This window comes from Orussus abietinus, unplaced genomic scaffold (genome assembly GCF_000612105.2).
Source record: "Orussus abietinus isolate OABI.00-Male unplaced genomic scaffold, Oabi_2.0 scaffold791, whole genome shotgun sequence".
NCBI lineage: Eukaryota > Metazoa > Arthropoda > Insecta > Hymenoptera > Orussidae > Orussus > Orussus abietinus.
The window spans coordinates 1-27,675 of NW_019394994.1; the positions used below are offsets into that span (position 1 = coordinate 1).

Consider the following 27,675-nt stretch of genomic DNA (forward strand, 5'->3'; position numbering starts at 1 on the left):
AAAAATAGTAATAATAGTTAAGTACAAATACTGATACGTTCAAGCTAATATTGTTCATTAAATTACTTATCTACATTGTTCCTATAAAAAAGTAATCTGTGATACGTAGTGATCGAGTATTTGCACAAAAATAGTAATAATAGTTAAGTACAAATACTGATACGTTCAAGCTAAAATTGTTCATCGAAACTACTTATCTACATTGTCCCTTCAATAAAGTAACTTGCGATGCATCTGGCTTCGCAGTGAATGAGTATTTGTGGAAAAATAGTGATAATAGTTAGGAACAAATACTCATACGTTAAAGCTAACATCGTCTATCAAACTACTTATCTACATTGTGGGCATAATAAAGTAACCCACGATGCATCTAGCAGCGCAGTTATCGAGTATTTGCGGAAAAGTACTAATAATAGTTAGGAACAAGTGCTCATACGTTAAAGCTAAAATGATCCATCGAAACGACTTATCTACATTGTCCCTATAATAAATTGGTTACTTTAAACTTCTACGTCTTTTTCCTAATTAATAATAACTTCACATTTTTACTGCCTAGCTACTGTTGCGCTCAGACCAGGCAGAACAAATGCACGTTTCATTCTAAATGCAACCCTGTAATAATGCATCCATTTGATTGTATTGGTATGAAAGAAGAATACTAACCTTCGATGAGCCATTCACCAGAGGCTCCCCAGCCGGTACAGACCCCAAAATAACCGATTCCAAAAGGCTCAGGGTCCGAATAACTCAGGAAGGGGCTTGCTTCGCCTTCTTTTCCCACTCTGATGGTTCCATCCTGCCACCTATGCAAAGTAAGATTTAACCCTTTGAACAGGGAGCCATTTCAACATATGGGCGAAATTCGTCTGACCGTGCAGGCAATATTGGACCAAACGTCGGGCGCCTTTAGGCGCTCTTAGTAGCCTCCGATATTCACGTGGTAAAATTTGAAACGAATCGGTACACCAAATTCGGAGAATACTTTCCCCAACCATTTGCCTTCTCATATATACGTATATGATATATATATAGGCTGACTCATATCATCTTAAGGAAGCAATGACTCGTAATGGGAAAAAAAGATAAAAAAAAATTGTTTTTTCCGTACCTAATCCAGAAGCCTCGAAGTTCGTCGGCACTCAAGATTCCTGGAGTTTCGGCCTCGGCAACTTCAGGCTTGGTTCTGTTTTTACGGATTACCGATTTAGCGTTTCCCCAACCGCCGATGAACACCTGAAACAGAAAATGCCCTTCAGAGTGCAAACGAATAAATAAATAATTATATATATATATATAAATTCTGCCCTTTCGGTTAACACATTATGGGGTTTGCAAAACATATCAACCTATAATTTGTGGAATAAAGGAATGTATAGTAATGTTCTTCCTTTTTAGTATCTATTGTAAATCATCTTAAGGTTAAAATGCAACATTCAGAAATTAACTAAGAACAATGTGAATGTAGGAAAAGTTGTGTTGAATCCTACCAGCAAATTGGAATTTTCCATGGGGTTTAGGGAATCCCAAAGTAGTAACTAAGGATTACGGCGTTTAACACGGATTAATGATATACATANCGATTTGAGACACCCTGTTAGTAGAAAAGTTTCATGAACGATCGAGCTTTTGTTTATAAAACTTTCCTCCCAACTCGGTTTACCGAATAGTTTGAAATTTTACAACGTGAATAGGGAGACTATAAGGAAGGTCCTGAAACTCATGAAATTTCAATTCCTATAAACTATTTTTAAAATACCCGTTTGGTCCAATATTGCCTGCACGGTCAGACGAATTTCACCCTTATGTCGAAATGGCTCCGTGTTTAAAGGGTCAAATTCGGATTTACTGGGCTTAGATCTGATAAATCCCGGATTTCGAGGACGATGGAGAGGCAGTCGTTGTTTCTCTGCAGATATCACGTGGACACTCACCTGGTAATCAGATTTCCCGTGTTCTTCGCCACCCCATGGGACGTAACAGACGCAGTGGGTGGGTTTGACCTTGCCAGGAATCAGAGCTCCTTCGTGACTAGCTCTGCCGACGAATAGAGGCCCGTCGTCGTTGCCACCCTCGACCGCGCCCGGAGGCACCATACCACCGGCAGCGTCGACCCAATGCACTTTTCCGCCATCTTGAATCTGTGCCGGAGCCGATGGCGTAGGAAGGCCGCTGCTAGGATCTGAGAAAGATTGGCCATTAACAATCCGATTAAAGTGATGTGAAAGTGGCGTCGAAGAGGTTTTGTTTATAAAACTTTCCTCCCAATTCGGTTTACCGAATAGTTTGAAACTATACAACGTGATTAGAGAGACTATAAGGAAGGTCCTGAAACTCAAGATATTTCAATTCTTTTCAAATTTGTTTATAGGTATTTTAAAAATAGTTTATAAAAAATGAGATTTCGCGAGTTTCAGGACCTACCATAGGGTTTCCATATTCACGTCTTAAAGTATGAAACGATTTGAGACACCTTGTTAGTAGAAAAGTTTTATGAACGATTGAGCTTTCGGCTACCACTTTTAAACCCCCTTAAGGTGATGTTAAAGTGACGTCGAAGAGGTTTTGTTTATAAAACTTTCCTCCCAACTCGGTTTACCGAATAGTTCGAAACTTTACAACGTGAATAGAGAGACTATAAGGAAGGTCCTGAAACTCATGAAATTTCAATTCTTTTCAAATTTGTTTATAGGTATTTTAAAAATAGTTTATAAAAAATGAGACTGCGAGTGTCAAGACCTACCTTAGGGTCTCCATATTCACGTTTTTAAGTATGAAACGATTTGAGACACCCTGTTAGTAGAAAAGTTTCATGAACGATCGAGCTTTTGTTTATAAAACTTTCCTCCCAACTCGGTTTACCGAATAGTTTGAAACTTTACAACGTGAATAGGGAGACTATAAGGAAGGTCCTGAAACTCATGAAATTTCAATTCTTTTCAAATTTGTTTATAGGTATTTTAAAAATAGTTTATAAAAAATGAGATTTCGCGAGTTTCAGGACCTACCTTAGGGTCTCCATATTCACGTTTTAAAGTATGAAACGATTTGAGACACCTTGTGAGTAGAAAAGTTTTATGAACGATTGAGCTTTCGGATGCCACTTTCACATCCCCTTAACCTCTTTGAATAGTATTTCCTCGCAACGGCCTCGATCCGCTCTAAGCCGTGTGGCTCATATTCCCGCAACCGGTCACCGGAATTTAGCCCTTGTCGCTAAGTGGATCGAAGACGTCACGGAAAGGGATTTTTCATTTTCTTACATTAGCGAGGGTTCCAAGCACGTGCAATCAACTACCAGCAACGAGGGGTTATTCACTCGGGAAATTGTGGATTTTAAGATGATATGAAAGGCGCGGGGAATTTGAATCGACGTCGATAAAATATAATTCATCTATACCCTATTTGATGGTAATGCCATTCCTAATACTCTAGTGGGTAGATAAGCTTACGCGTCACGTTATCGACATTTATATTAATGTTGAAGTCTTTTACAGTCTACGTTGAGAATTATACGAACTGAAGCGTTCCATATGTCATTTCAGGAAAGTAATGATGAAGAGATCGACGTAAAACTGTCGAAATCCCGGGAATTCATTATTCTATCGACTGTTCAGGACCAACGACGCCATCTGTGACGTTTAGCTGCAACTAATATTTTTGCTCTAACAACCCGCGTTGCAATCGTTGGTAAAAATATTTTCCATATTTTCCCACCTTCAAATATGCACATCGGTATAGTTTCCCGTAACGGCCATAAATTATATTGGGTAAATATTCGAATTCGTTATATCGCCAATATTTATACGTACTAAAACCAATATTTAAGCAATATGGTTTTTCTACCTGGGCAGGTTATTCCAGTTTACAATAATGCAGTGAAATTTCTCCCAAAATTATCAGGATACTCCGACTTTGTAGCAGTCATTGTTATTTTAATAGAATTCCACAGGATGAAATTTGTTCACTTATATGAAATAGGGGGATGTAATGTAGATGGTTAAAGTTTCGTTTTGTTCATGGTAATAAGCAGTTAAGATGGAGTTTTGGTGAGATGGAGAACACGTCGAAATCCATGAACGAAAGATGCAATTAGATTGGGCTGCTGTTAAGCAAAACAAGCATCGTGTCAAGGATGAATCCAAACCCAAGTCCAAGCAACAATATGCCTTCATTTCTATTTTGTTCAAGATGTCGGAAGAAATGAGCGATGTAAATAAAATCCGTAAATTGGATAGAATGGCCAAACATTATCGAGATCTCATATCAGAGCCTTCGATAATTGTATATGGATCGAAATATGAGAGCTCGACGCCATTTTGGTTCTGGCCTGAACTAGGTTAAAAAATTATTTAAAAATTATAAAATCCAAATTTCGAATGTGTCAGGACAATTCTTAGACGATCAGGAGTAATGTGTAAAAGTTTCGGACAGTTTGGTCTGATACCCTTAAAAAAAGTGTTGTATTCGAATCGACTGATTTGAACGGGGTTTCACTTCACTTTAAGGTGAAGTGAAATACGTCGAGGAACATGATCCACGTCGAGGAAAGAGATTTTTCTAAATACCTACGTTGCCGACGTTCGTTTTTATATTGACAGGTGTGTCGAATTATATTGGGTATTGTACCAAATTGCATACTCCACCTGTCGTTTTCGTACAATAATTATAAAGAAATCGAAGTAAAACTCCAGAAATCCTCTGGATTCATGCTTTCTGGGGCCCTAATTGACTGCAGAGGGACACCTTGCGCCATCTATGATTTCCAGGTCAATTATATTTTCACCCCGAGACCTCGTATTACCACCGTTTTAGCATAGAAGCGCATACAACACTTTTTTTGCCTTTATCCCGTTGAAATGCGAGTTTATCGACTACCAGAGTGTTCTAAATTGTCGTAAAATTGTCCTGACCCTTTGGATTCTCATATCAGAGCCTTCGATAATTGTATATTGATCGAAATATGTGAGCTCGACGCCATTTTCGTTCTGGTCTAGGTTAAGTTAAAAGATTTTTTCTAAAAATCCAAGTTTTTAACGTGACAGGGCAATTCTTCGATGATCACGAGTAATGTGTCAAAGTTTCGAACTGTTTACTCTAATACCCTTAAAAAAAAGTGTTGTATTAGAATTGACTGATTTGAAGGGGGTTTCACTTCACCTTAAGGGATGCGCCTTCAAGACACGATATCTTTAGCATCTGCAGGCAATATAAATAAAGATAAACAAAGGTAATTACGCTTTGGAGCAGGCCCAACGGCTTGGTGGGGTTCGAAATGGAGTTTCCAATTGCCGGTGGCGCCCCAACCGGTGCGAACGCCAACATGGCTGACGCCGATCGGGTTCGGATCCTGCCATTCCAAAATGACAGGACCGCTTTGATTGCCAGCCCTGACAACGACGTGGCCATCGAGCCAGGAGATCGAGAATCTCTTATGCTCGTTCGGGCTGAGAAGATTAGGGGTGTCTACGCGAACCTAACCCAAAATCAATCTTTTAAGTTCATCTCTTTCTGCCCATATGTTACCGTTCTCTGGCCGGTTTTATGAATTCCCTTCGTTATTTTAACATTTTAACATTTTTCAGAATGACGAACAGTACCAATGCATGTTATATAAAAGGTGAATCGTGTAGAAGTTAAGGGGATGTGAAAGTGGCATCTGAAAGCTCAATCGTTCATAAAACTTTTCTCCGAACTGGGTGTCTCAAGTTGTTTCATACTTTAAAACATGAATATGGAGACCCTAAGGTAGGTCCTGAAACTCGTGAAATTTCCTTTTCTATAAACTATTTTTAAAATACCTATAAACAAATTGAAGGAGAACAAATTGAAGGAGAATAAATTGAAGGAGAACAAATTGAAGGATAACAAATTGAAAGAGAACAACTTGAAGAACAAATTGAAGGAGAACAAATATAAATATAAACAAATTGAAGGAGAACAAAATAATTGAAATTTCATGACTTTCAGGACCTTCCTTAAAGTCTCCCTATTCACGTTGTAACGTTTCAAACTATTCGGTAAACCGAGGTGGGGGAAAAGTTTTATAAACAAAACCCCTTCAACGCCACTTTCACATCACCTTAAGGTGGTGTGAAACACAAACGACACAGAGGTCTCGTTTATGAAATTTCTTTCCAAACTGAGTATACTAAGTCGTTTCAAACTCTACAATATAAATACGGAGGGTATAACGAAGGTCCTGATAGTCATAAAATTTCAATTTGTTAAAAATTTCTTCATAGGTGTTTAAAAAAATTTGTTGCAAAAAATGAAATCTCATGAGGGTTGAGAGCTTCCTTAGAGCTTTTACATTTACTTTGTATGGTTTGACACGATTCGGGACACCCGGTTCGGAGAAAAGTTTCATGGACGATTGACTTTTAAGATGCTACTTTCACATTCCCTTAAGGTGAAGTGAAACAAGTCGAGGAACTTGATCGACGTCGGTAAAGAAGATTTTTCTAAATACCCACTCTGCCGACGTTGGTTTTTATATTCCCAGCTGTGGCGAATTATATTGGGTATTGTACTAAATGGCATACTCTGTCATTTCCGTGCAATAATTATAAAGAAATTGAAGTAAAACTCGAGAAATCCCCTGGATTCATGGTTTCTGAGGCCCTAATTGACTGCAGAGGGACCCCCTGCGCCATCTGTGATTTCCAGGTCAATTAAATTTTCATTGATCATTTTGATGGAGATCATTGACGTATAGAGTCGCAGCAGGGCGTTTCGGCGCGTAGTGTGTACTTGGCGCGAAACTCCACCGGGTTATTCGATACGAAGGTGTTCATAAAACCGGCCTTAAGATCAGGAAGTATTTCAGCGGACCTTATCAGGCTGCTTGCGATCATATCTGATGACGGATGCGGTGTTTTCCCATCCCCCGAGCATTATTTCGTACATGGGGCTGGACTCGCCCTTGGACTGTGTCAAAGCAATGTGCGCATTACTTTTGGCCTTGACTTCAATTGCCACGGCCCCACTCCGTACAGCGTGGAACTTGTACTTAAGTTCATCGGAGGTCTTCAGCGATTTACGTCCTTGGAAAATGAAATCTCTATGAGTCGACGCACGGAAAAAAGGGGAATTATTTGTATACAGTAATTACAGCAACATGGCGGAAATATTGTTGCAATATGAGCCATGGGATTAACTATTGTTGCAATGTGCACTACAGGAATACTTACCATTCGATGGGAGCACTCTCGTTATTCGTGTGTGTCATGTTGCAACAATGGTTTTAACAATATTGCTGCAATATGAACCCCAGGAATACCAGAATAGTTATTGTTGCGATATGAACCACACGAGTGCCACAATAGTTATTGTTGCGATATGAACCACACGAGTGCCACAATAGTTATTGTTGCGATATGAACCACACGAATGCTACAATAGTTACTGTTGCAACATCAACCACACGAATAACGAGAGTGATCCCATCGAATGGTAAGTGTAACCTCGCCAATAGTTGCTCTATCCATGAAAAAGTTGCAGCAGTGATTACCATTCGGAAAGGTAATATCAACTATGTGGAGAAGTTACGATAAGTGTAATTTTACAACTAGTACCATGTAGTTACCTTGACCAAACAAGGAAATAATGGTTACTTCGATTTTGTTTACTATGTTACTTCGGTTGCCACCTCTTGGTAAGGTTATCCTATATGTAGCTTTGCAACATGGTTACGATTACCACAATTGCGGGTTTTCCTGACCATCCTTTCATTTTTCCGTGCGGTACTCGATGAAATGGGCCTGATTAACTAATCAGTCCATTTCATGGGCGATTTGTACTTAAAGGAGGTGACCATTTTTCTAATACCTTTAGGTCGACGTCATAACGAGTACAATGTTCTTGCGATTAATACAGCGAGATGCGCAACTATTTTGGAAACTTATTGCCGATGGAACATCAATCGGTGTTCACGTTAGAACTTGGGGGAGAAAGCAAACATACGCGTGCATTGAAGCCAATTCTAAATGTTTCTAGGAGGTGCGAGCATGTCCCATATAATGATACTTTACGTACTATCACCGTAACCCGCGATGCATCTGGCTGCGCAGTGATCGAGTATTTGCGGAAAAATAGTAATAATAGTTAAGTACAAATTATACGTTCAAGCTAAAATTGTTCATCGAAACTACTTCTCTACATTGTCCCTACAATAAAGTAATCTGTAATGCGCAGTGATCGAGTATTTGCAGAAAAATAGTAATAATAGTTAAGTACAAATACTGATATGTTCAAGCTAATATTGTCCATTAAACTACTTATCTACATTGTCCCTTCAATAAAGTAATCTGCGATGCGCAGTGATCGAGTATTTGCACAAAAATAGTAATAATAGTTAAGTACAAATACTGATACGTTCAAGCTAATATTGTCCATTAAACTACTTATCTACATTGTCCCTTCAATAAAGTAATCTGCGATGCGCAGTGATCGAGTATTTGCNGGGACGTGCCAGCTTATGTTACCACTTGAGTATTCAAAATTACGCTACCACCATAAAGGGTATAGATGAATTTTAATTAATCGACCTCGATTAAATTTCTCAGCGCCTTTCGTATCATCTTAAGTGAACATTGTTAGTCGAAAAGAAGAAGAATAGGAAGAAAATTGGGAGATACCTCGTACATGGGGTCCCCTTCATTCGGACCAGTTGTAAGTGCGATGTGGGCATCATTCGGTGCTTTTATGCGAAATTGGACCTGGCCACTGGACACCGGATAGAAATTGTACTCCAACTTGTCCTCCGTAGAAAGAGCTGAAAAAAAAAAACAAAATAGAATAAAGGTGAAAATACTGAAAAATTTCTTCACTGTCATTAAGGTGATATGAAAGGGTCGTTCTATATATCAAAACACATCATATTTATAAAACTTTTCTTAAAAGTGGGTGCTCCGAATCATTTGAAACTTCGGCATATAATTATGAAGACCTTAAGGAAGAACGCGATGGTTTTGTAATTTCATTAAAAAAAAAAAAAAAATGTTTCATTTAGCCTAGACTAGCCTAGACTAGATTTTTTTGTGAAAAATGAAATTTCACGAGGATCGCGTTCTTCCTTAGGGCCTTCATAATCACGTGCTGAAGTTTCAAATGATTCGGTGCATCCAGATTGGAGAAAAGTTTTATAGACATTATGACGTTATACATATATATAAATAAATGAATGAATTAATTTATATATATATGTATTGATTAATGAATTAATTTGTATATATGTATTGATTAATTAATTAATTTATATATAATGACCTCTTCATGTCACCTTAAGATGTTTAGTAAAGTACGTACTGAGAAAAAAAAACCAAGTTGACTCAAAGAAATATGCACTGCGACAACAATATCCTGCGATCAAATACGTTAAAGGACATGTCAGATTGAGGAGACAAAATTAGTTGAAATAAACAACATCAATTTTTCATTCCAACAAAATTATGGTTTCTTGCAGTTATATAAGATTCTGGCAACAATATATATCTATTCCGGTCAAATAATTTTTTTTTCACTGTATTTACTGAATGTAATTTTATTTTGTAAGGAGAATTTATACATCTTTACGGAAAGGACGATATGGCACTAATTTGAGGAAGTAATAATATTTTTGAACTTTCTCAGTCTTTGAAGTGAAAATCCATGTACTTGTTATTACGTTGCACAGATAAGTACTGTAAGAAAATTGATGCATAAACGATAGGGGAACAAATGAAATTTTATTTTGTTAGGAATGTTTATATATCTTTACGGAAAGGACGATATGGCACTAATTTTAAGAAGTAATAATATTTTTGAAGTTTCTCAGTCTTTGAAGTGAAAGTCCATGTACTTGTTATTACATTGCACAGGTAAGTACTGTATGAAAATTGATTTAAATGCCGATAGGGGAATGAATAAAATTTAATTTTGTAAGGAATATTTATACATGTTTATGTAAAGGACGAGATGGCAATAATTCGAAGAAATGATAATATTTTTAAAGTATCTCAGTCTCGAAAGAATCCAATTTACGAAATTGTTTACACGTTACTGGATAGGCATTTTATTTCGGTAACACAGCGAATGTGTCAATGAAATATAAGGAGTATTCATAAGCACCTTTTTTGTCATGCCTGCAATGTCAAGATCACGAAAATCTCTTATGAAAATGCATCGACAAGTTCGGAGTAACTTTGACGAATATCCAAGATGGCGGCAAGAGTTCCCTGCAGAAGAGGAGGAAAACGACGCCCAGACGTCTCGACGCCAATTGCGTATGTTTTCCACCACGTAATCGAGAAACTAGGACAAAGCAGGACCTAATCGATAGTAATGCTTCTATCGATTTTCTGGTAATGAGACCGGTCGTACAGTTAATGATAATTGAATGCAATTTGCAGATGACGCCATATTGAGTAATGGCATAATTTCCAACACGTTGAGTAACGATTTTCAAGCTTCCGCAAACAAAGGACATGCATTCACTTAGACACTGTGGTTTACTGAAAGGTCACCGAAGATAAATAACATTTTTCTTTTTTTCTAACAAATGGCACCGTTAAAATATGTCACCTTATTGCATTTTCCGAGCTCTTGAAGCTAGGAATGAAATATTTGACATGAAGATTATACAACGTTGAAAGAGATACTACGTACATATATATTACACGGATGTAGCCTTTGTGAATGTTAAAATAAGCTTTGAAAGTCAGTTATTAATTTCTTTTAAATAATATCCTTTTTACATTATCTTTTACATCAGGTAATCAATGACGCTCCTTATTACTTTCTTATTAAATCAAGAAATGATGTAACGAAAAAATAGAAAGTATAAGTTATTTAGAAGATTAAATAGTTTTAAACAAGTTGCTCTGATGCAACAAAGATTGCAACATTTTCGCTAATTAACTGTAAGAAAAAAATGGCAACAAAATACGTGCCCGTAATCATGAAGCTGGTCTTAGTCATTTTTTTTTTTTGTTGAGAGATCAACTTTACATTAGGGTAATTTAAATATCTGTAACATAAAATATTGGACAATTCTCTATTTACATTTTTTTCTCAGAACACTCATGATTACGAGTATATATATGAAACTGTAATGATTTTGTAAAATCGACAATGTTCATATTGCTTAAGGTGACGTGAAAGTGGCATCGAAGAGGTTTTGTTTATAAAACTTTTTTCCCAACTCGGTTTACTGAATGGTTTAAAACTTTACAACGCGAATAGGGAGACTATAAGGAAGGTCCTGAAACTCATGAAATTTCAATTCTTTTCAAATTTGTTTATAGGTATTTTAAAAATAGTTTCTAAAAAATGAAATTTCGCGAGTTTTTAAAAAAGGACTTTTTACTTATTAATAATTTATTTAAACGTAAAGCCTAGTGTTGTTTAGTACAGACTTAATTTGAATAAATCGATTTTTTAAAGAAAATCCGTGTTTTTGTTTATCCGTCAATTTGATGGGTGCTCGTAGAAACAGGTATATAAAAAACGCCCGTAAACCTATTGTTAAGTTGCATTCTGTAAACTCGATATTTTCTGTTACTTTGGTTAAAATGCTTTTTTAGAACGATTCCATTTAAGATATGTATAAAGATCAGTCCGACGTTTCTTCGACGACGTTTTATGTAATCTGTTCGGCACACGTGCGACACATTGTAGCATAACCTAACAATGTGAAATCGTAAACAAAGCGTTGCGCAATAGGTTACAGACGAATGCAAATCTGGACATCCTCCGCATTAATATCCTATTAATACCGTCTGTTGCTAAACTGATATATCAAGCAGATCGTATTAACGATCACATTTCACTACATGCGGCCTTTATTAATAAAAAAAAATTTGCGAGGAAAACGTCATCGCAACTCGTATCTTTATACACGGCAGTTATGCCTTTCACGTCCTAGGTCATTACAAGCAGAACGACCTTGGGCACCTAGTTTAGATTATTCGATAAGAAAAAAAAAAAAATTATTAAATAAAGAACTGGAGCGTTTAGTCAACCGCAAGGTTTCCCTTCTTCGCCGCAGGATGTCATGAATCCTTTTCAAGATTCTATTAATGTTTTAAGGTGAAGTGAAACACGTCGAGGAACTTGATCGACGTCGGTATAAATGATTTTTCTAAATACCTACGTTGCCGACGTTGGTTTTTATACTGACAGCTGTGTCGAATTATATTGGGTATTGTACTAAATGGCATACTCCACCTGTCGTTTTCGTACAATAATTATAAATAAATCGAAGTAAAACTCCAGAAATCCTCTGGATTCGTGGTTTCTGAGGCCCTAATTGACTGCAGGGGAACCTCCCGTGCCATTTGTTCGTGAAATTTCATTTTTCCGAAAAAAAAAAAATCTCTTATTTCCGGTTCTTGTCCAAAATAAGTACAAATTTTATTTCGAAAGATGAAATTTCGCGAGCGTCGTGTTCTTTCATATTATATATCCATCATATATATATAAAAACTGACATATGTGTCAAAGTTCAAAATATTTACAAAACTTTTCTCCAAATTGGGTGCACCGAATCATTTGAAACTTCATCACGAGATAATGAAGGCCCTGAGGAAGAACGAGAGGTTAGTGAAATTTCATTTTTTCGAAAAAAAAAAAAATCTCTTATTTACGGCTCTTGTTCGAGAAAAGTACAAATTATATTTCGAAAGATGAAATTTCGCGAGCATCGGGTTCTTTCTTAGGTCTTCCATATTGTGATGAAGTTTCGAATAACTCGGTGAGCCCAATTTGCGAAAAAAAAAATATTCCATGAACATCGCGTTATCTTAGGGCCTCCATAATTGCCTGTTAATATTTCAGATAATTCGGTCCACCAAGTTTGGAAGAAAGTTTTATAAATACTTTGTATAACACTTTTTGGTATGTGTATATATAAAACACTTTCATGTCGCCTTAAGTAACAGCGAAACTGTACAATTTAGGTGTCACGTCTTCCTCGTTAGTTATGCACCATCGTAACGTTCATTGCCGCTCGTTAGGTACTAGAGATGAGGTCAAGTCATTGATATTCTTTCGGGACCAACGTATTGTAATAGAAGATGCGCGCCTAGGGGTCTAACCACATTTATTGAAGCTACTTATTCAATATGAAGTCCGAGTTGCGTTGGGATTGAACAAAAAAAAATGAGAGAAAAAATATTCCGACCTTCGGCGTTACTTCAGAATTATGCAGTACGCGGCCTTCGAGAGCCTAAAAGCCACGAAGAGGTTAAATTTAACTCGTCGGAGCTGACGCTACGTGAAAGAATGTCCGTCTCAAACGAGATATTTTTAAGGTTATATGAAACTCTTATATATACATACCAAAAAGTCAAAATATTAATAAAACATATCTCCAAACGCTACGAGAAAGAATGTCCGTCTCAAACGAGATATTTTTAAGGTTATACGAAACTGTTCATATATACATACCAAAAAGTCAAAATATTAATAAAACATATCTCCAAACTGGGTGGACCGAATTATCTGAGATATTAACAAGTAATTACGGAGGCCCTAAGACATAACGCGATGCTCATGGAATTTCTTTTTTCGAAAAAAAAAAATGTACTTAACCAAAAGATTTTTTTTTGTTCTTTCAAAATATGAAATTTCACGGGCAGCACTTTCTACCTTAGGATCTCCCATAATCACGTGTTAAAGTTTCAGATAATTTCATGCACCCAGTTTGGAGAAAAGTTTTATCAATATTTTGACTTTTTGATATGTATATATGATGATATATCTATGTACGTCAAAACGTGAAGATATTTATTAAACAGTATATACTTTGAAGGTGATATGACCCTTTCATATCGATCCCGGTGAAATTTCATTTTTTTTTAGGAAAACAAATTTGTATTTATTTCGAACAAGAACCAAAAGATTTTTATTCGAAAAATGAAATTTCACGTTTTGTATACATACAAAATATATACAAAGAAATTATAAACTATACAAAGATATATTGTTTTATTTCCACGCGAAACCGCAAAATTTCACTTAGAGTTTTATATTGAACCGTTGTTAAATATTGTTTATTATTTCTGCAGGCAGTTCCGACGTTGAAAATGATTTAATCGGAGTTTATGTTTTAAGTTACGCGCCAAAATGTTACGAACTGTCGATTAATCATTAAATGATCATCAAGATACAATTAATTAACAAAGATCAGAGTTAATCTAAATTCAAGATTTTCAATACCTATTGTCAAACAATGCCCTATTTATTAGAAAAGAAATTTATCATCCCCATCGTATGTTACCGTTTGCAATACATGTAATAACCTTACTTGAATAGAAAATACTAGAAATATTCATAAATATGTTATCGACTGCGTATGAATTAGAAATTGAAATTTCGCGCTGAACATTCCGAGAAGGGATCTGATTGGTCGATCGGCTGATGACGTAGTGTCATGGCCGCCAAGCTTGGAGACACTCCGCGTGCCCAGGCTGTCCAAATACGTTGAGAAAAGTTTCGGTATAATTATTCCAATGAAGATCATCAAAAAGTAATATCAAATTAATAAAGAAATTCTCCAAAATAAACAGCAGCCATTTAAACAGTTCTTAGGACATTAGATCGTTTAAAGAGACGCATAAGTAAATCAGGTAAACTTATGAAAATACCGTTAAGTTCTGTTAAAGCTTTCAAATGGTCCACGACGTCCGTAAACGTGAACAATAACACTAATAGGAAAGAATTCGTTATAAGTTCCCGCCCCTCGGGAATATCACCATATCTCGACATTGTTTCATCCCGAAATCCGGAAAGTAACTAGTTAATAAAAAGCCACATAATGCACACATTTAAGGCACCAGCTGCACTTCGCGGTTGCATGTTCGTCAGGTCAGAGAGTAAATGTTAATTCTACGATCACTTGTAATGCCTTTTCCCTCAGGTTCGGAGGAATCTACTGGAATTATCAGGGCAGGTGTACACAAGCGCGCGCCATTTTGTACGGCGTCCAATTCCCCAGAAAAACGTTAAGAGACTGACGAAGCCAACACCGTGGCCGTAGGAAACGCAAACTTTATAAATAGGAATGAGTCTCGATAAAGTCCTACGGTAGTTACGCGTCACGTCATTACGTTCGGAATAATTATTCGTAACTCTTTATGTCGGCCATTCCCAGTGGATAATGTCATCGTCGGCGATATTTCTGACGGAACGACACGCGAAAGAATATGCGTGATATCGACTCATCGATGTGAACTGTACCGACAAAGTTCATGCGAATGGTGTCAAGAGTATTTTTATACCATGATAACATATAGTAGTATTTTTATATCATGATAACATATAGTAATATTTTTATACCATGATTGCATACAATAGTATTTATATATCATGATAACATATAGTAGTATTTTTATACCATGAAAACGAAGAAGTGTAACGACAAAAAAACGGCCGATGTTAATTTTCATTATTTGTATGAAACTCGTACTCAGAAACGTACTAAAGGAACGCGATGACCTACTCTACGATGTAATATAGTTGTACATTTTTTAATTTAGGGTTTCGATGCGGCAAAGTTTATTAAGACATTGGGACACGTTTATGAAACGATGTAATGAATAAAAAAATTGCGATGTAATCACCTAAAAGAACAATTGACCAATGATATTATCACCTTTATTAGTACTATCGCGATCACGTGTCAGCTCTGATTTATGCATTTCACGATTTATGTATAGTATCGGGCATAATTGAGAAAATTGGAATCAATTTTTTATCTGGTTAAAATACAGCGTAATATTTATACCCTTAATGAACTACAGCTTGACCCTGGCTTTTTTACTATATATATTAAGAAAAAAAAAACACTACGTTTGAAGGGGATCATTTACCTTAGCTTTAATTATTCAAAAGATTTTCACACTTTTAGTAAAACAAGACTGCAGTAAAATTATATATGTTTGACGTTTTAAAAATGGATTACTGTACACTCATCACGAATTTCAAAATAAATTCATAATCTCGTATGTCATAAACTTCTGGGAGTGTATAAAAAAAATTGATACACATGTCCTGAATTTGTTAAGAATTTATAACACGTATATATATGGGGTGTTACAGAATATATAAATAAACTGCAGTAAAATTAGTATACCATGTCCGCGAAAAAATGCCGAAATAATGTTATAAAATTGCGGTAACTTTTTTTTGTCAACTGTTGTAAAATTAGCATACCATGTCGGCGAAAAAATGTCCAAAAAATGTTATAAAATTACGGTAACTTTTTTTTTTTTAAACAATTTAAGCATTTTCGTCTTCTTGCAGGTCGGCTGAATGACAGAAATTTCGCGAGGTCAATCGATTAGCTGGTTCCATGTGGGACGTGAGGCGTTCGCAATTAACATAGCAATGCGAAAATTAGAGTAGTTTGCTAAATTCGCATTGCGCAAGACTGATTCACTGTTCATTCTTTCGAGAGGTCGTCTCATTGTAAGTACACAGAGTGCAATGCCGCGGTGCCTATAATCGGCTATGACTGGTGCACTCCTACCACCGACAATTACAGCCACCGGTACCGATATAACGTTTTGTACGTGTCACCTAGATTCTGCACTTCGCCTTGTCCCCTGGCAGAGACATTGGTATCCGTAAAGCTGGCATTGCCACTTTAGCACAATTCAATAAAAATTTGTTGCAGAATTTATTTCTGATTTATTGAAATTTTATTCTTTATATATATATTTTTTTTGATATTTTGTGCATGAACTGTGCTGTTGTTGTGTATGAACTGAATGAAAATATGAACTTTATATACATGAAAACATTGGCACTTTTAAACAGCAGGGGAAGGGTACACACCAAAACTGATAGAACAATATCTTCGATTAAAAGAAATTGATTTCTTTCGAGGTGGTATTCACTCAGAAAATCTCGGATTCTAAGGTGAAATGAAACACGTCGAGGAACTTGATCGACGTCGGTAAAACAGAATTTTCTAAATACCTACGTTGGCGACGTTCCTTTTTATATTGACAGCCGTGTCGAATTATATTGAGTATTGTACTAAATGGCATACTACATCTGTCGTTTTCGTACAATAATTATAAATAAATCGAAGTAAAACTCCAGAAATCCTCTGAATTCATGCTTTCTGAGGCTCTATTTGACTGCAGAGGGACCCCTTGCGCCATCTGTGATTTTCAGGTCAATTAAATTTTCACTCCGAGACCTCGTATTCTCATCGTTTTAGCATAGAAGTGCATAAGACACTTCGGTGAAAAATGAAATTTTACGAGCATCACGTTCTTTTCTTTAGGCTCTTCCTAATCACGCGTTGAAGTTTCAAATGATTCGGTGCACTCAGTTTGGAGAAAAGTTTTATAAACATTTTAACAAACATATATATATATATTTTATATATATTTTAACAAATATATATATTACAACCCTTTTGTATCACCTTAAGGTGACATGAAACTGGCGTCAAACAGGTCTCTGTGTACCCAATCGTTTCAAACTTGACAATGTCAACATAGAGACTGTAAGGGAGGTCTTGACCCCCATAAAATTTCAATTTTTAAAAAATTTGTTTACACGCGTCCAATTTTTTTTTAATCAAAAATGGAATTTCATGAGCGTCCGGACCTTTCTTATAGCCTCCGTATTCACGTTGTGAAGGTCGAAATGAATAGGTATAACCAGTTCGGAAATAATTTAACGAGACCCTTCGATGCCCTTTTCGCATCACCTTAAGGTGATACGAAAGTGTGATATATACGTACCAAAAAGTCAAAATATATGTAAAATGAATTTGAAACTTAATCGCGAGATTATGGAGGCCCTAAAGAAGAACGCGATGCTCGTGAAATTTCACTTTTGGAAACGAAAATTTGTATTTATCACGTACAAGGACTAAAAAAAAGGACCTTTGTTTTTTTAAATGAAATTTCATAAGCATCGCATTCTTCCTTATGACCTACATATTCACGTGCTAATGTTTCAGATAATTCGGTGCAATCAGTTTGGAAAAAAGTTTTATAAATATGTTGACTTTTTCTTATGTATATATATCACACTTTCGTATCGCCTTAATGAGCTCGTTCCGATGAATGATTTGTAAGAAAGGTAATTCTTTCAGGTTCGGTGGTACGGTTAATTGTGCAAATTCCAAATCAGACGCGAACTCCTGGGTACCGTTCGACCATTTCCTCATTGTTAGTCCAAGAAGTCGTCCGAATGTTTCCTTTCACGATTCTGTCAATGACCCTGCTAGGTAACGGTGGTTCTTTAGTGCGCTCTGTGAGCACAGCTTGTAGTACCGAGCAGTAATGAGCAGGTGAAAAAAAAAAAAAAACATGCCGATCATGGTCAGCAACATTGACAACTGTGAAGGTCTTCCCAAAAAATCTCGCGTAAAGAATTAAAAATATTCATAAAAATGTATACACCTTCAGTACACAAAGCTGCGGTAAAAGTACAATTCTAACGTCGCAAATGTGAATTTGTTTACATTTATGATATTTAAAAAAACATGCTGATCATGGTCAGCAACATTGACAATTGTGAAGATATCCTCAAAAAAACTCGTGTACAGAATTAAAAATATTCATAAAAATTCATACACCTTCAGTACACAAAGCTGCGGTAAAAGTATAAATCACACTCGCAAATGTGAATTTCTATACGTTTATGATATTTAAAAAAAACATGCTGATCATGGTCAGCAACATTGCCAACTGTGAAGGTCTTCCCAAAAAATCTCGCGTACAGAATTAAAAATATTCATAAAAATTCATACACCTTCAGTACACAAAGCTGCGGTAATAAGTACAAATTTAACGTCGCAAATGTGAATTTGTTTACATTTATGATATTTAAAAAAACATGTCGATCATGGTCAGCAACATTGACAACTGTGAAGGTCTTCCCGAAAAAACTCGCGTACAGAATTGAAAATATTCATAAAATATTATTTACATAGTTCTATATACAGCCTGTAAATCCAATATATAGTTATAACCACTGCGGTCGAAAATTCAGAGTGCGAAGATCCGCGTCGAAGCGTTGCGAAACTTGTTCTAGAAATGATTTCCATGTGATTTGGAGCATTAAAATCCATAATTTCCTGAATGAATACCCCCCTAGATGAAATCCTAATCAAAGAGCGAAACTCGTTCTGGAAATGATTTCCACATGATTTGGAGCATTAAAGTTCATAACCTCCTGAGTAAATACTCTCCCGATTAAATCCTAATGAATTAAATTTCTTTATTTAGGTTTAATAAGGCGAAATAGTTATAACCACTGCGGGCAATAATTCAGAGTGCGAAGATCCGCGTCGAAGCGTTGCGAAACTCGTTCTGGAAATGGCGTTACACAAGGACGAGGAATCTCAATGTTGGATGACGTGATCCTAGAATAGCTGGTTTCAGTAAGCATCACGCGATGCAAAACGGGTACTCTAACCTTCTTCCACGGGAAATCGGTGCCCTTCGAAAATATTTTACCGGATATCATTAGAGTTGGCATGAATCCGATTTTTTTTCTTTTTTTTTTTACAAAGTGCTCATAATATATAATATATACTCAGAGACTCAAATATACACACTTGGTATATCAATATTTAAATAACAAATGTACTACAGGAAAAAAAAGAGAATTAAGCGATCCTATTTATAGAACGTTCGGAAAAAATTGTATTCCCATCAAAATATTTTAACTGCACTTAAATAAAAAAAAAAAAAACTTAAATAAACAAAAAAAAACATTGAAGACTTGAATTCGTTTAAAAACTAAAGTTCACTATCGTCAAAAAGCGAAAACAAGTACAAGGTAAAAAGAGAGCAGTAAAAAAAAGGGAAATAAAATAGGAACGAACTAAAAGAAAAATTGAGTCAAAAAAATTAATTAAAATTGAGAATCAATGGAAAATTTTAACGGGGGAGTATAATCACTCGTAGGTACTGCAAGCGTGCGATGGGTGACATTAGTCACCCAAAAACTAAAGTTTACTATCGTCAAAAAGTAAAAAGAAGCACAAGGTAAAAAAGAAAATAAAATAGGAACGAACTAAAAGAAAAATTGAGTAAAAAAATTAATTAAAATCGTGAATCAATGGAAAATTTTAACGGGGGAGTATAATCACTCGTAGGTATTGCGAGCGTGCGATGGGTGACATTAGTCACCCAAAAACTAAAGTTTACTATCGTCAAAAAGAAAAAACGAGCACAAGGTAAAAAGGGAAATAAAATAGGAACGAACTAAAAGAAAAATTGAGTAAAAAAATTAATTAAAATCGTGAATCAATGGAAAATTTTAACGGGGGAGTATAATCACTCGTAGGTATTGCGAGCGTGCGATGGGTGACATTAGTCACCCAAAAACTAAAGTTTACTATCGTCAAAAAGAAAAAACGAGCACAAGGTAAAAAGGGAAATAAAATAGGAACGAACTAAAAGAAAAATTGAGTCAAAAAAATTAATTAAAATTGAGAAAATTTTAACGGGGGAGTATAATCACTCGTAGGTACTGCGAGCGTGCGATGGGTGACATTAGTCACCCAATTATCGAAGACTTGAGAAACAGACGAACCGTCGTAAACATTCTTTCATGAAGGTTCGGCATCGGATCAGTTTGCATTACAAAGTACAATCGAAAAATACCGGGCAAGCACTTCGTTATCGATCGAAAATAGGTCGGCGCGGGTTTAGCGAGCATCCTCTCTAACGTCCGCGCGTTTTCTCCCACCAGCGATGCGGACTGATGCGGACTCGGCGTGGCAGAATGCCGGCCGGTTTGTCAAACCGGCAGCCGCGCCCGAACTATATTTAGCGAACGATTCATACAGCTCGTTCTTTCCAATGGTTTTTGCCCCCAGTAGATCCCTTAACCCTTTTAGTGCCGGAGGCCGATATATCTGCTCTCGCTGCACTGACGAAAAATGCCAGAGCCGATATATCGGCCCGCACCTTGTAGTGCTTTACTATTCGCTTTGCGAGAGATCTCTATCCCAAAATAAATTTATAATACGTTATAAATAGTCTAATTTCATTACGAGAGAATGAAAATAACAATACGTCGCCATATTAACCCTTTTAGTACCGGAGGACGATATATCGGCCCTCTCTGCACTGGCGAAAAGTGCCAGAGCCGATATATCGGCCCGCACCTTGTAGCGCTTTACTATCCGCTTTGCGAGAGATCTCTATCTCAAAATAAATTTATAATACGTTATAAATAGTCTAATTTCATTACGAGAGAATTAAAATAACAATACGTCGCCATATTAACCCTTTTAGTGCCGGAGGCCGATATATCGGCCCTCGCTGCACTGACGAAAAGTACCAGAGCCGATATATCGGCCCGCACCTTGTAGCGCTTTACTATTCGCTTTGAGAGAGATCTCTGTCTCAAAATAAATCTATAATACGTCATAAATAGTCTAATTTCATTACGAGAGAATGAAAATAACAATACGTCGCCATATTAACCCTTTTAGTGCCGGAGGCCGATATATCGGCCCTCGCTGCACTGGCGAAAAGTGCCAGAGCCGATATATGGGCCCGCACCTTGTAGCGCTTTACTATTCGCTTTGCGAGAGATCTCTATCTCAAAATAAATTTATAATACGTTATAAATAGTCTAATTTCATTACGAGAGAATTAAAATAACGATACAACAACACCTATAACAACCTATAACCTATAACAATTACTTGTTTCGGATGAGATAATCCGTCCGGCGCCTACCATGTGCCTTGGAGTTATTTTTTATGTTTCTTGTGCAATATTACTTATTTTGTTAAAAAATATATTGGAAATTTAAAGTATATACTTTGCAATAAACGGTCTATATAAATTTATGATAAAAAGATGACTTTTCCTATGTGCAATTACGTTTTGAAACAGAGAACTCAATTTTTTTTTTTTTTTTATCACTTATACCTTTGTTATTTATGTAATTTTCAATGAATATAGAAAAATTAGCGTCACCGTTTTATTCTCTATTTTGTCCTTAATACCCTGCTTTTTGAATTATGTAAATATTGCTTTTCGTTTGGTTCTTATGAGCCTTTTTCCAAATCCTAGTAAAATCGTAAAATTCGGCCGGTTATCTTCGCATAAGCACCTCTTTTTCGCCCGGCACTAAAAGGGTTAAGGTGATATGAAAGTATTATATATACATGACAAAAAGTGAAAATATTTACAAAACTATTCTCCAAACTGGGTGCACCGAATTATCTAAAACTGTAACACGTGATTATGGAGGCCTTACTTATCTCGGACAAGAACCAAAAATCGATTTTTTTCTAGAAAATTGAAATTTCACGGGCAGCGCGTTCTTCCTTAGGGCCTCCATAATCACGTGTTACAGTTTTAGATAATTCGGTGCACTCAGTTTGGAGAAAAGTTTAATAAATAATTTCACTTTTTGGTATGTATATATCACTTTAAGGTGAAATGTAAGAGTCATTCTATATACACAAGACGTAAAGATATTAATAAAACTTTTCTACAAAAAATGTGACCTTGGTTCTAATCTGGGCCAAAGAAAATAAATATTTTCTTTGAAAAATAAAATTTCACGAGCATCGCGTTCTTCCTTCGGACATACATAATCACGTGCTGAATTTCTAAATGATTTGCACCCAGTCTAGAGAAAAGTTTTATAAATATATTCGCGTTTAATGTATACAGAATGACCCTTTCATATCACCTTAACTTCAGCAACATTTGACTTCCCTATCTTCGAACGCCTGACCGGTTAACCCATTCGATAGGAGGGCAGTGGGATGGTAATGAGTTCCATATTTCCATGTCCTGTCTCGTCGGATGAATCATCGACCAACAATTAACATAATAAGGCACCGCGTTATATTAGCGGGACCGGAAATCCATTATTAGTTATACTTCCTATTAAGATAAAAAATAATGGGATTTCTTTCCGGTCCTCCTAATATAATAGCGACGTACAAAAAATAAAACTATTACTCAGCGACCTTTGATATTGAATAAGAGTAAATCACAGTGGAGATCGAGAAAAAAATTAAGAATAGAAAGGGAACTTATGCAAGCACTGAGTTGTATGGAAGAAAACCTCGACAGATTCTCTCATGAAACGGAATTACTAAAGATGTAATTGCGTACCAGTTGAACAATTTGAAATGGTCAATGAATAAATTCCGATGCCGAAAAAAATAAGAGAGAGAGGAAAAGGAAGGGAGAGATCTTCAATTTTTTAGATCTCTCGTCTTGTTTACTATATATATATATGTGTGTGTGTTCCATTACACCAATTATAACCAACTGTACCGAATGTTCAAAGGTATTATATATATATAATACTATATATATAGCTCTACAAAAGAATCGCAATCTCTAAGAATTAAAATCGTGCAAATCGGAGACTAACATACATCACCTTAATTAATCCTTTGAACACCGCCATTTCGACATATGGGCGAAATTCGTCTGACCGTGCAGGCAATATTGGACCATACGTCGGGAGCCTTTAGGCACTCTTAGTAGCCAAAGGGTTAATATAACGAAACAACATCAAGTTTGTTTTAAGAAATATCTTGAAATTACCTAAATCATATTTCATATTTTTTTTTGATACGCCAAACAAAACGTATAGTATCACATATGCACAATTTTGATTTTCATGCGAGTAGAGTATAGGTATCGGATAACAAAAGAAAAAACAAAATCCATTAATTCAGAAGCATTATACATGTCTTCGTCCATCGAGAAGTGCTATTTGATTTACCACAGATATTGAATGTCTCAAGTTCCTTAGGGTGAGACATTTCTAATAAAAACTTCGACGCTTCAGGAATTATTATTAGGCGATTTGTGCGGGAATAAATATAAGGATGCCCTTTAAGATTTATACGTTTCTGGTAGGATATATTTGTTTGGAATGTTGGTGAAATACAATCTTACTTACAGATTGCCATCTTGGCCGAGTAGTGGATATATCTGGAGAAGGGAGATCCGTTCACCTTGAGAGTCGAAGTTGCACTGCGCCGCGAGGCACGCTCGCGACGTTTCTTCGCGTTGCCGGCGCGCACGGACTGCGCATGCGCACCGTTTGCGCATTCTCCCCTACGAGATTCCCATGATTTATGGACAATTGCGCGAAGAATGAGTCATTGCTGAACGGTGCCATGCAGGATCGTTTATTATAGATAAGACAGTTTGAGAATCGATGTTATACTAATAGAAATAGTACTTTTTGCAATGAATTACAATTAATCAAAGAATTAAATCACGTTTCTAGCGAGGAAGTTCATTGATTTTGGACGTTTTATGAATCACCCTGTGTATGTGGAATCCAGTCGATAATAAGAGTTTACTGCACCGAACGCCACCTACAACGTTTAGAGATTATTATCCACCGTCGATAAGGTAATGTTCTGATTTCCACTCTGAAACAATATTTCTCACCAAATGAAAATTGCCCATTAACCTGAGTAGTCGTCTATGAATGTAATATATTAATGATGACTTACATGAATCTGGAAGAATCTACAATGTTAAGCGATAATGTAAAACTCTACTGTAACTACTGGCAGAAAGAAGAAATCTCTACCATTGTACATACAGTTAGTATCGTAGTTTTCTTGTTTCCAACTATATCGTAGGGTAAACCAGAGTTCTGTACTGAGTAAGCATTATCAATCAACCTAACAACCAGGGTTGGGTAATTTCACGTTTGTCGAGGTTTTTGACGTATATTACGTTAACTAAGTAGTTTACCGTAGAAAATCGAGAACACCAGTAAATTACGTTTCCAATATGAAGGATATTGTAGATGCACGATATACGGCGTCCACTATATTATAAACGTCGTTCAAGACGCATGTAAAAACGTAAATATAATTAAGGAATAATAAATCAATTTAGCGCTTATGTTCAAAATTGTTTAGGATGTTACGTTTCCAATATGGCGGATGTCGCAGATGCACGATAAATGTATCCGCTCGGTTATAAACGTCTTTTAGTGTATACGTTTAGGGTTCGTTATTTTCACGTTTTTCAAGGTTTTTTACGTATATTACGTAAACCAGGTAGTTTACCGAAGATGAACGATATACGGCGTCCACTAGATTATAAACGTTGTTCAGCATACATCTAAAAACGTAAATATAATTAAGGAATAATAAATGAATTTGAAACTTGTGTTCAAAATTCTTTAAATTTAACTGAGTTTAATATGAAATTTCTGATTGAATTTATTATTTTGTATTTAGAAATAGGACGTAACATACTTTGCGCTCACCTAGAAAACTAGAGACGTGTTATACGTTGTAGTGTACACGTAGGAAACTACGTATTTTACATGACGTATTGTACTTACCCAGCACTGCTAACAGCTATTAAAAAAATTTAACATCTTGGAAATTTATCACACCAGGGCACCATTATAAAAGAACTGACAGAAACATTCTACAAACTTGGATTTAGGAATAAAGGCACGAACTAAGATTGCAACAATGATGCTTAAAACGTAAAGAGATACGAATAATCGGTCATCATACATTGTGTAGCATTATCTCACGTATTCCGTTGATATTTCCTACAATTAGTGTGAACTCATTGAATTGACGCTACCGTTGGGTTTGTGAAAGTCAGAAACTCGGTGGAGTTTCGAGCCAAATACATTTGTACGAAAACTAAATAGTATACTTATTTAATTCGTTCTTTACTCCAGTTGATATTTTCTACAATTAGTCTGAACTCATTGAATTGACGTCACTGTTCGGTTTGTAAGAGTCAACAATTCGGTGGAGTTTTGAGCCAAATACATTTCCACGAAAATTAAGTAGTATACTAATTTCTTTCGTTCTTTATTCCAGTTGATATTTTCTACAATTACTCTGAACAAATTGAATTGACGTCACCGTTCGGTTTGTAAGAGTCAAACACTCGGTGGAGTTTTGCGCCAAATACATTTATACGAAAATTAAGAAGTATACTAATTTCTTTCGTTCTTTATTCCAGTTGATATTTTCTACAATTACTCTGAACAAATTGAATTGACGTCACCGTTCGGTTTGTGAGAGTCAAAAACTCGGTGGAGTTTCGAGTCAAATACATTTGTACGAAAATTAAATAGTATACTTATTTAATTTGTCCTTTATTCCAATTCTATCACAGGCGGCAAGATGCCGAGCCACAGTCTTCTACTCTACAAGACAGAAATGTGGAATTTTATGAAATTACACATAACATTCAGCGCTTGCTACATATTCATCGTAAATCAATCACAATAAAAAAGTAGATCTTCCTTTTTGTCGTGTTTGAAGAAACGTTAGTAATGATAAACTAATGTACAGCTGAATAGTGCTGGAAATACTCTATTAAATGAATGGGTTGCCTGTTACCTAACAATGAACGTAAAGTACTATCATCTCACTTGTCAGGGTAATTAAAATTGTAATACGCAAGAAAAGATGGATTAACATTCGTATTGATGTATCGAATCGGGAATTTTAAAAGATTATCCGTCGAAATCTTTAAAGGCACTCAAGTGTCATGAAAGTTTCGCTAGAAAGTTATTAAATATAATAACTATAACAGATTCCGAACTCCTAGATCTGTTCCTAGACACATGTACACTGACGGACATGAATGCCTATCTTACGGATATTCTGCTGCCAACGTATGATGGAAAGGCATTCATGTCCATCAGTGTACATATATCTAGAAACAAACGTGTACTATAATTATCGATAATGCAGTTTTCATGTGAGAAATAATCATAATTACCCTATGTTCTTGCATCGAATATTCATAACGAAGATTATATAGTTATATGGCGAATAGTTATGGCAAAGACAAGGTGTATGTTTTAAATAAATCGCATTTAGTGCGAGCCTAATTAAAATTCCCAGGATTATTTAAGTTAACATAATATGATAAGCTGGATCAACAATTCTGAAGAAATGATCGCTTGGAGAAAGTTTGTTTATTCAACTTCTTCGACCGCGTTTAAAAACATTTGCGGCAATTTCCCTTTTGTCGTCAGTATTATTAATTAACCATTTACGGAAATGCACAAACATGTTAAAAGATTATCTCTATGCGTACTGTATAAATGTACGGATTACAACACGATTTACAATATTACATAGAATCCCATAAATATTGATGGCATTTTTCTGTGTATGTATACTCGTATGAAATATTGAATCGCGATTATTCATGATAAAGCTGTCACCGAGTGAAACATAACAATGTTTCAAACTATATACTTTAAAAACCGTAACTTAGCTAGTAATAATAGATCTACGGGGATTACCAAGTTGCATTATTATTTTATAATTAATGCTAATTAGAAGTACATATGGAATATTTCTCCTATACAAGTTTGCTAATAAAACATTATATCCAGAAAAACGTAAATAATAGAGAAGTCAAGCTTCAATATCTCACAGAGCATATAACGTCCTTTAAAATACCTTCAACTTTTAGTACCTTACAACTATATATGTTTCGTTTCATACCGATTATAATTTATGTTATAAATTGAAACGGAGGTTTGCATAAATTTCATACATTAAGGTGATATGAAAGAGTCAGCTTAAACATATCTGAGAAGTCTAATCGTTGGGGAAAGTATTTTCCGAATTGGGGGTACCGATTCGTTTCAAATTTCACCACGTCAATATGGTGGCGCTAAAGTAGGTCCCGAAACTTACGAAGTTTCATTTTT

At 35.9% G+C, this 27,675-nt stretch overlaps 1 protein-coding gene across 3 annotated transcripts; it reads right to left on the reverse strand.

Moving 5' to 3' along the window:
• Nucleotides 1-663: 663 nt before the first annotated feature.
• Nucleotides 664-24,017, reverse strand: LOC105697458 (the record flags this gene model as incomplete). Of its 3 annotated transcripts, XM_023433586.1 has the most annotated exon segments (5): nt 664-803; nt 1,109-1,233; nt 8,637-8,773; nt 9,307-9,360; nt 14,625-14,796. In XM_023433586.1, coding segments are annotated over 5 exon segments (577 nt in total), but the record flags the coding sequence as incomplete, so codon positions are not given.
• Between the last annotated feature and the right edge of the window lie 3,658 nt (nt 24,018-27,675).